Source organism: Opisthorchis viverrini (assembly GCF_000715545.1).
Source record: "Opisthorchis viverrini unplaced genomic scaffold opera_v5_10, whole genome shotgun sequence".
Classification (NCBI taxonomy): Eukaryota; Metazoa; Platyhelminthes; class Trematoda; order Opisthorchiida; family Opisthorchiidae; genus Opisthorchis; species Opisthorchis viverrini.
Window position 1 is genome coordinate 1,815,931 of NW_008751666.1, and position 11,188 is coordinate 1,827,118.

At 43.7% G+C, this 11,188-nt stretch overlaps 1 protein-coding gene across 1 annotated transcript in view; it reads left to right on the forward strand.

The window, feature by feature from the left end:
* T265_00972 (hypothetical protein) overlaps positions 1-11,188 on the forward strand; it is a gene marked incomplete at both ends in the record, with an annotated part of 65,355 nt that overhangs the window by 49,831 nt on the left and 4,336 nt on the right. Inside the window, 2 exons of the mRNA XM_009164887.1 lie at positions 3,915-4,368; positions 10,129-10,287. Of these exons, the coding sequence (XP_009163151.1) occupies positions 3,915-4,368; positions 10,129-10,287 (613 nt within the window). The remainder of the gene's footprint in view (positions 1-3,914; positions 4,369-10,128; positions 10,288-11,188) is intronic.

Consider the following 11,188-nt stretch of genomic DNA (forward strand, 5'->3'; position numbering starts at 1 on the left):
TGGGCATTTTTAACTGATCTGTTGTAGGCTGTCCGGTTAATTTTTAACTTGCTACCACTGATCTGCGCGGTCACGTGTCCTAGTGATTTCTTTCACGTGTTACTTAATGTGCCTCAATATTTTTGTGCGTTTATCGCCTTTCTGATGCCTCGCCTAATGGCAAGTCCAATAAACTCATTTGCCCTGTTAAACCGGTCCAACTAACCCTTCTGAATTCAGTTACCATCGCTTTTGGGTGCGTGCTTAACACTTTGTTCAGGGTAATCAGAGAGCTCAGCTGCTTGTGATCTCAGTTCAGTATCACTTTTGCTTGTATTGGCACTATCTTTGCCCCTTCTTAACTGAACGCAGGCGCTGCAACCGTAACTTTCCAGTATTTTTTAACTGAGCATCATCGATCTCATTTCATTTGAGTGGACTTTGACATCCGTTAGCTTACTTGCATTCCTGTAATTGCGGCCTTGTTGCTGCTGATATCACTTTTCTTTGTCAACCCTTGGGGGCAATGACAACTAGGGTAGGCGTACAAAATAGTGGGGTTCTGGTTCTATTTAGTCTGAGAACCTATCTCTGAAAATACTTCAATGTTTTTTGAGGAATTAACCCCTCCTAATGATAAACACGGTGCGCTGGCTTGCTCACGTGTTTTGTGTTCCGAAGAGCCCGTATGCACTGTAGACACAGAATGGATGGTACTGTGTCGTTACTTGACGAATCCACAACCAGTAAGTTCACTCGCTTTGGGACTTTCATGCTTGTGAGTTAGGTACCCGAGGCGGGGCACACAAACGGGTACACATCCCGGTAACTATGACGTAGTCACGCCCCTCAGTGTGTTCGCATGCCAGTGATTGTCTTCGATGCATAGGTACCCTTGCTGATCGTCCCACTTCTGCCTGTATCTCTGTGTTCATTCTTAAACTGGTTAATCCATGTGAATTGTTCAGGTACAGTGCATAGTGGGTAACACGGCATTGTAGGACTGACGGTTGGATCAATCCTGGGTTGGTTGGGATCGTTTAAATTGGGATGTAGAGCAAGAGTATCAGAATACTTTAGTTTCTTCTCTCAATATTGTCTTGGGTATTCTTTCTGACTGAATCACGCTCAGACACTAATGGTAGGTTAGGCCGAGTCACCTTACAAGCAAGTGGTTAGTTCGGATGCTTCTGAGTTGGAAACTGTTGTTCCTGCCAGAGACTTTCACGAACGAAAAATTCCGCATTGTGTCAGGTTCGGAAGACTTGCCGTACGTCTACTGCTCACTCTTCACTAGACCAACCACTAACCATAGTTTTGTTTCACGTTAAGTCCGTTGCTGTCCCAATCCCTATGAATTCACGTTGCTCTTGTTCCAGCGTCCCGTGCGCCAAAAGACTTTACCAAACGAGAGTTCCACAGCCCCGATTTTTCTTCGCGACAGTAAGTTACTTCTTACACTTTGTTTCTTTGTTTCTGGATCTTCCTAAAGACTGGGTCAACGCGAAATGTGCATCAACCCGTAAATGATAGCTATCCAAATCGGTTCTAGCTATTGTTTTGTGTTTGTCCCATCAAACGTATGACAACCTTGACTAATTGACCATGAATTCACCTTAGTTTTAAAGCACTTCTGGATATTTTCCAAAATTATGGTGACCATCTATCCCGTTCTCTGAAAGTTCGTATTTTGAACATCTGAATCATCATAACAACAAGTTTGTTTGAAAAACGTAACAATTATTTTAATATTTCGGTTTACGACTACTCATGTTGTTGTAACTGGCCCCTAGAGTGTTCGGTAAACTGAAATGGCTAAAAAAATAATGTTCACCGAGTTAGGTAATCCGGTTCAAAACGTTTTCTTACTGACTGTCATCATCTAGAACTTCATGAACCCATATGTTTTCATCCGGGAACTCGCCGGCATTTCCTGAAGCTCTCTTTTTCTTTGGCTTCTCGTCATTTCAATAAATTTTGTGAACCACTTGACATGTCATGGCACCAAGATCACGTACGTAATTGTTGGATGACGAGTCTATAGTAATGCTGCCGCCCAGCGTTACAACCCCTTTGGTGCAGACGAACCCGCGGCACAGTTTGGATGTGACGTTTGGTGGTTGTGCTGTTGGGCTGTTCTGCATCCACCGATCCTACATTCTTTTCAATAACTGTTGATAGCGCATATGACACCAAAGTTTGAAGTGAAGAAAACATCCAGAATTCTCTGACTGACTAAAGGCGTTGGATTAAAGTTCTCAATTTTAGCCTGACAAGTTAAGCCACAAACTGTCCCGCACCCTTATAATCCGGCTGAGCCGCAACACGTTATTTGAAGCATCCGCCCACCACCCATCCGCGACCACTTACAACGACTACATTGCATCACACGTATATTGAATGCGTTTATGCCTCAAATCCGTTGTCTCATACTAGTCGTACGTATTACCATCCGACACATTGAGAACGCGTAAAAACACCAAAAAGGGATGTCGGTTGGGGCGAATAGACTAATACAGTCCACTTTTGTGGTAAGTGTCTTTTGAAATTGATTTGTCGTTACCTACAGCTGATATGGTACCCAAAAGCGGTAAACGATTCAGCGATGTGTGATTCCAACTATCAAGGTTTCGCCCCCTCTTGACCTCGTCATTGCCTAGCTTTTAACGAAATTCGGTACCTCTGCTGCTTGAATCTTACCATATTGCGTATAACGCGGCAAGCCAGCTCAACACCCAATAATATCTTTACTACTCACCGCGCTATATTTCACTAACATAGGCCATGCCCATTGTGGAAAGTCAGCCAAATGGCTCCATCAGATAACGTATGTATGTGAACCTCAGATGTCTTACTTCGAACATCATCGACAGCATGACGTTGGTGTTCAACACCGATGCTTCGCTGCCGTACAACCATGATAGACATGAGTTTATTTGTATGTGTGCAGTTCATGGTTGTACGTGGGCTGGAATACTGTCAGGGCGCCCACATCTAGACAGGATTACTTCGAACGAATATCATCCAACTTAACCTTAAAGTGAGACCTTTTTTGATGGTGCTAATATCAATTGTTTCCCCGCTTGTAAGTGCAACAGTTCACTGTGCGAATGTACATAAGCACGCTCGGTATTTCGATCTTCGTGAGAAGCCGTGCCTATCGATATGAGTTCACTCGTATGTCTCGTTTGCCGGAATGTACTTTAATCACTTTCCTGGCCTACGTGGTGGTATGGAGCTATGGTTGTGCTGACTTGTGCATGTGTTTTTTAGTACCTGGGAAATCTACCATCCAGTTAATCAGTGGTGTTATTCCGCTACGATGAGCTCGTCCTGCAACTGAAATATAGACCCAAATCTTATTGAACTCAGTGAGTATTTTTTGAAGTGCAGAACTACACAACAGGTTTCACTCCAACTCGCGTTTGTATTGCCCTCTCAGGCAGTTCGTAGGTCGGTGACCGTTTCCCTACTGTATTTGAAAACTGCTCCATACCTAGTTTCTTAGTGCAAAACAAAATCAGAAAAATAGTACTTGAAAAGCAACCGGATGGAGGTCATTTGAATTACTCTTCAACATGACTTTTGCCAAGTTACATATAAAAAGGTTTGTTCACGGAATGCGAAACGTCGCAGTATATCATCCACGCTAGTACTGGAAATTAAAGTTTTGATGAAACATTAGTAACTCAACACCGGAATAGACGCTGTCCCAAAAAATCTCTGTAACCTAGTTCGGACATGCGAATGAGTGCACAACTAATTTGACTGGAATAAATGGGCTGCTAGTGTCTATTCTCCGTTTCATTATTTTTCCTTACAGTATTTTAGTGTGCCAAGCCTGCTGACTTTGTCCCAGGAAGCATGAGGAAGAAAGGTTTGAACGCGCTTTCGTAGCCTTGACATGAACCCCGTTGTTGTAGAACTGATCCCAGTTGCTATTCCTGTCATTGATATTGGATGTATTCTCCTTAGATTCAACTGTGGATGACCTCTCTCTCGTCCCGGTTCATCCTCATCTACGGATACGGCACCACAGTACTGGGTCCATCTGTCCCCAAATGCGTGTTCTGGCCCTTAGCGCAGACTCTGTTCCCTCACAGTTGGCACGTCTGGCCTCCAGGCACGACTATTCTGTTACTCCAGCCTCTGCGGCAAACATCACTCAGGCAGATTCTGATCTGGATCGTGTGCCAAGCTTGCCGGATATACAAAAACCTCGGATATCTTCGGTTTCTGGAACAACGATGTGTGACGCTATGATGACGTATGCCGGCGTATTAAACGATAGAATGGAAGACGATGCCCTGACCAACCAGGCCCTAAATGCAATGACGTATCCAAGTCACCAGGCATCGTATAATGCTGACTTAGAAAGGCTTATTCGAGGTAACCCGCCATATTCTTAGTGAAGTTTCAACGTATGGCCGATTAAGTTCCGCTGTAGACAACTAGTTGGTGATTTATTAACGTTCAGTATGACCAGTCTAGGTGTTAGACTTTTGTTGAATTTTATCCCCACTGTCACGCGCATGCAGAATGAAGCTTAAAGGTTCAATTGGATTATTTATCTCAATTTCATTCTACTGATTTCATCCTTATCTTCTATAAACTAATTTTCGCATCATGAAAGAATAACTCTGCAGATTTTGTACCTGTGTTCGGACTTACAAAAGTAGCAAAATCCCACCACTTGCGACTCGCCTCGACTGGATTCCCGAAGTGTCCAACCTCTCATTGAACTTGTGTAGTGCGTCCACCAAATCAATAGCTCGACAACAAATCATCTTCCTATTTCCTTCAGGATTCTATGTTTCTCACTTATCTTTTGAGACCTCTGGAAGCTAGTCTGTCGACTCTAAGGATGATGATCAAGAGACAATGACGGAACTACTCTGAAGAACGCAAACGCTTGGAGGAAGTCGGAACAAAGGTTATCCTAGGAGAGTGCTTGCCATGATAGCGGAGATAGAACGAAGAGGGTGATCTTACATCCAAATTTTAAGGATGAAGGTTGGGAGCATTGGTTGGTGGGCAGACCAATGGCTTTCTTTGTTTGAATTAGCGTATACAGGTAAAAAGAAGTTCCTCAGTCCCGTGTCTGACCATAGTATTTTGGGGCCGCGAGAATCTCTCTTACCAATCGATCGTCTTTTCAGTGTAGAGTACCTTTTGGACCCAAAAAATACGGCTAAATTTCTTACCAGCACTTTCCCCCTGTGACTTGGAACACATGGATCAGAGGAGTTTGCGGAGGAAGTGTTTTGGATGACGCATACTAGGCCCTTGTTTAACTACAGCTGATATGAAGCACAACCGGGAGAGGAAGCACGATGTGATCTGGAAGGGTTGGATGTAGCCGCGGTAATTGAGAACTTACGATATTTTTAGCCCATTTAGTTTCCGGGATACTTGTGACGTCACAAATCTGCATGCAAGCAAGGTGTTGGTACACCGCAAGACGGAGTTTCATAACAGAAGGTGCGTTTATGTTAGGTTCAACGCCCGTTTACGACTGTGATAGGCCAAACTTCTCGTTCACGATATACTCCAGCTGAACATGTTTCACGGAAGCCCTCGCGTTTCATTTGGGTCGGTTTTCAAAATACAGTGATATTTTTTCTTGATACGATACTACCTTCAAGGTTGCTGGTAACTTTTGGCAGACAAGCACCTTCTTTCTCAATCCAAAGTTAGTTTTCCCGACCAAATGGATCACAAGATGCGTTTGTGCCTAAGTTGTATGACGTCCGTCAAAAAGTTTAATCGTTATCCAGTAATTGTCCCGGTTATGCTGATATTTGGCCGCCTATCCGAACTTCCCAGTTGAGGTAGTAAGCCTTTTTTTCATACTTGTAGGTAGTTGCATAGTTTATTGATTTTGCACTGACTTGCTCTTACTGGCTCAACTGTTCTTGTAAGTGCACACCAAAGAGGGGCAGCGAGTCAATTTTGTTCTAACTAGCCCTCATCAGTACTGCATATTCCGTCTCGTATCTATATTAGATTAGCAGTAACGCACTTGCCTTGCACCTTAGTTGACTAACCGGAAAGACCGCATCAGGGCAAGAGGATGACCGGTTAAGCGTAGGTGAAGTATGTACGAATCCGGCTAATCTCGGAGCTTCCCCTAGCTAGTACATACATTCTGCAGACTTGCTTGATTATTTAAGCCCTGTTTGCTGGCAAGCGTTTTGGTGCCTAACATAAAGAATACATCGACTTACTCCAGTCCGGAGTTAGCAAATCTATTCAATACAGGGTAAGCACTACAGGCTCTGGTTACGCTAACGGTAATGATGCAGAGTAACCGTTGATCCGATCGTATTGTTCGCATTCTGAGGTAAACAGATCTCACTACCTCAAACCCGAATCACCACGAGCCTAATGTGGATTGTATTGGTCGCCTAGATTATATGTGGATCTCATGAGATCAGAATAACGGCACTTTCAATGCGGAATTCGACCTAAATGTGTTCACTTGATGAAAACGACCTGATTCTCTCGTGGTTCTTGTGCTTGTTGCGAATCAGTTCTTGACTGAGCGGTCATCTCGCGTACAGTTTACCTTTCCAGTTACTGATGCAGATTACTGCGGAAAAGTTTTTCGCATCCGTAAGTGCAAACCAACTGATGTAGGTGCACACTGCATCCGGTGAGCGTGAACAACAACGAAGGGGTTCAGTGTGCCTATCATCGTATGACCGACCTCCGTGATCCTAATTACATTTTTGTGCGTGGCTTCAAAATAGACTTTCACACGGCACACAAAAGTCAACTTCGTCCTAACGAGGTCTTACTAAGTCATGTAATCGACGGCGGAAGTAGCCTACTTTACAAAACCTCCCGTCTATGTGCTCTGCTAAGTCATTTTGGTTTTACTCAACAAAGATTAGGCTAGTTATCTTGGGTTTAATCTTATCTATACCTTTCACTGTGTAGTCCGCGAATCCATTCCACGTTCTACTGTAAAGTTAACTATGGTTCCATTTGTTTGTTCACTGTCGTCACTCAATTATTCAGTGCATTTGCTCACCATCGCCTCGAGGTTCTTGTGATCTGTATACAGTGTAATTTCTCGATACCTGGAAAGTGAATGTGGTCAGTTATGTGAATATCCATGTTTTTTGGTGCTCATCGGGGTAAGGTTACACGATCGATTGCCAGAGGGTTAAAGTCAGAATCCCTTATCCCAACACATTGCATATAATGCTTCTCTGTAGGCGCTCAAGTATCCATTTGGATAGTTCCCCCTTTGAATAAAATGTGTATGTGTTTGACTTTATATTACTTTCTGTATTGATATACCACATGAACAGCTTCTTGAAGCTTCTTTGGTTTTTGTGCCTATCGTTTCGTACTAGAATTACGTTTTGGAGAGTATTTCAGTCAAGCCTCCGCTCAACAGAGATTGATAACCGTCAGTTTAGCCAATCCGATGCCAAAGAAGGTGTCCTTAGTATGCTCATGATAGCTCTTTACCTTTCTTGCGTATTTGAAACCAAACAACCTGTTTACTGTAGTTTTGCAAACTAATTCGTCCGCGCTAACTCACGCGAATAGTATAAGAACAAAATGCTGACAGAATTGGGCGCTTGGTGCATTCCTGATTTTTTACATATCACTTATATTTGCCCCAGGTATCGTGATCCTTACGTTGATGAGAATACGTATCAACATTCATTGATACGCATGACTCATCGAGACCTTGTACAGACGTCACTTACGCTTACCTGAGACCTTTCACGCAGGCACCACGGCTGCTACAGTTACAAACAACCTAAAGCTGTAAGACCAGGTGCGATTTGTGCCACAAAACGTTCTAAGAGAATCTACAGATTATAACAGTCGCCAAGAGCCTACAACTTCACGAGTCACTAATTTGGCTGCGTTTGTGCTCGATTTTCATGATACCCAAAATTATCAACGTATATTCTAATAACAGTTGACCTGGAACATATAGTAGTGCACCTAGACGTCGCGTGTCCTGAAGCAGACTGCACGATGCAAGTGAAAGTCCACTAACCGAGCCACATATCTCCAACCCTTGCTACTCACAAAAGTACTACTGAAGTTCCACACCCTTCAAAACTCGCATCCCTTTGTGCGACCGGAGTTTTCGAGCTCAACATACTTGCACGTACAGTGCAACTCTATTAAAGGACATTCATGGATGAACCGACTCTAAGCTAAGGCGTCCCCTTGTACAGATTTCCTTGCAAACATTGAACTCTAGGGTTTGGGAGGTTTCTCAGTTTAACTTCAGGCCCTCATTAGAATTATGACAAAGAACGGTCACAATGGTGCGTGTCTTGGTTATTAAATTTCACCGTTGTAGGCAGTGGCTGCAGACCTCTGTGTTGGATATGTTGGTAAACAACCCCGCTTACGCGAAACGTCATTCGGGAGCCCTCAGATGGTTTTTCGCAGCGAGCTATTTCCTATTTAAAGGTCATATCCGAATCGAAACGAGAACCAGGCTGCCAAAACTTTAACTTCTAACCCACACGATTTTATACACAACCTAAAACAATACTTCATTTGGTTTGTGTCCAGTATTGCGTGAGAAATATTGAATGCCGCAAGTTTGTTTGCATGGTTCTTCTAGCCGGATAAACCAGCCTTAAATGCTCGTCTATTTTTCCAGTTAGAAACACTTCCTTGTACCAACCACCTTTCTTTGGGCATTAGACTCCATCACGTCATTTCTTTATATTTTTTCTACCATACTTGAAAAGCACGACAGCTTGCGCCCCAATAGTCTTTGTGTTTCCTCGTGTTGTTCCGTTATGGCGCACAACCATAAACTCTTCACTAAGAGCAAACAGTTCCATATAGAATTTCTCAGCGAAATCACTCTATTCTCATAGTGCGACGAAAAGAGGGACCACCAGATGCGCTGCTTATTGCGATTAGTCAGACAGGAACCTGACACATCGGTATTACTACGTACGGAATTCATCTCACGTACAAATCACTACTAATGCGTTGGTGGTGTGCACTTTCCGTTGGTAAAACGTCTGAATAATCTTCTGGTCCAGTTGCTCATTGGAGTATCAGATCGTCATGTATGGCTTCCCATCATTCTATATCCAGCCCTACACATGTGTAGAGCTGCCTTGTAATTTTTCATGATGGGCCTCAACGACAAATTTTCCAGTCAGTGTCTTTCGGTTCCTGTATCCCGTTATGAACCCTGTCAGCCGTGTCGGTTCTCGCGCCATAGACTAGTTGACCTGCAACAAGTGGTATCTGTTCATGCTACTAGATCCCAACCGAAATAGTGCGGGTTGAACAAGTAGGTAAACTGACTTCGGCCGAAATGTGATGGATAACTGTCCTATCCTGGTTTGTTTTGGACCAACAGAACTCGATCAGCCTCGCACCAGCTAACAAGCGAACTGCGCGTTTCACGTTCGCTTCCACCCAGCACAGGACTGGGCAAAAAGAGCTCTGTGAGGGATAGTGTTGTCTGACATGTGAAGTGCGTGTCCTAACCAGCAACAACGAGTAAATCGCTACGTGAGGGACACGTTCCCTGTCATGAACATACGAACTAGACGTGGAGATTCCTTTTCGCTAGACAACTAGAATACAAACACTGGAGGAGAGTGGTTTCCTTTTATAGTGTCTAATACTCAACGTTGAAGTCAGCTGTAATTCATCAAACTCTTGTTTGAAGACGATTGTGGCCGTGCTTCTTCCCACTCTGTGAAGATTTGCGATCGTAAACGCTTAACTTTCTGTGATCGGAAAAATTTCCCCCCTGAGGTTCAAGTCAGCGTGATGACTTGGCACAGCATGTGTTCAGAGGTGCCTCAGTCTTACGATGAATATTCGGGGCATCTGCTTATGCGATTGGTTCTTTTTTGCAGGGCTCTGTGTTACCAGCGCACTAAATCCGGTTTTTCTGAAGAACCACTAGTTGACTGAGAGTACAGTTTATGAGTAGGATTTACTACTTGATCTCCTCTTTACCACAAGGCGATCACGAGCGATCGATATTTCTATTGCTGACCCTACTTTTGTGTTTGTTAGACACATACTTTGTCTATGCACCTCATCCGTACCTGCTTGCATCAGTTACTCTGATGGGTTTTTTCCTGAACTGTTCAGTGATCATCAGCTTTTTTACTGCTTACTTTACAGCTGTGGCTCTTGGAGCTCCAGTTGCCCGACCTTTCGGGCGCAGTCTTATTAGCACCGCTGTGATCCGGGGATCCAAAGATGAAGGCCAGGCATCTAGCAGTGTACCAGACATAAAACGCCTAATGGATGACTCTGCTATTGCTCCTCCAACACTAACTCGTAAGTTGTCTGCCGGCTTTCTTATTGAAACCACCTGACGTGAATAGAGGACCGGTCAGATAGGTTTCCGTCTTTCGTTTGCTACTATTGTGTCTTGGTCTTAGGACCTGGTACTTAGGAATCCTCGATGGTCATACGAAGCATTGAATGTGAAGGCGTTGGGGCTGTTCCTGTTTTACATCAGTTTTGCACAGCCCTCTATAAATACGCGGTTCCGATTGCGCAATTTGAAAACAGCACACAAAAGACGTTATGACATAATCAGTCGACTTTTACAACGTCCTGTTCGACCGTCTTTTATGATCACATTAATAGAGAACACAGTGAAAGCGTAGAGAGGGCAGTCAAGTAGCGCAGAACTGAATTTAGAGGAGAGAATAATCGATACTGTCGATACAGCGTGGTACCGGTCGAATCGGCTGAATAGGGGAATGAAAATGGACATAGAACTGAGTGTACCAAGGATGCGTAGTAGGTCAGATTTTCACACGCACCACCCTATTACGGTAAAGACAACAACATGTGATGGTCTTGAATGCAATCTGCCTGTTGGCGTCAGAATAACATAGTCATTCGTACGTACGATACTTAATCTGAAACTGATGCATAATTGGGTGTTTATGTGTGCAGTTTGTTGTTCAGAAGGGTTTTGACGAACTGACAGAATGTGGTTTGCATGTGAGTTTTGTCTTCCCCTTGCATGTGCGAAGCATGTGCTGGTCACATGAGATGAGCGCCTCTCACATCAGCTTTTAGGGTCATTAATCCTAATTGCGCGTGAAGAAAACTAACGCATGAAAACGGTGCCAATCATACACTGATCTTACGGTAAATGCAACGGGTACGCTTGTGACATTTGTAATGATAGACGACTGTATATCTTTATATATATATATATATA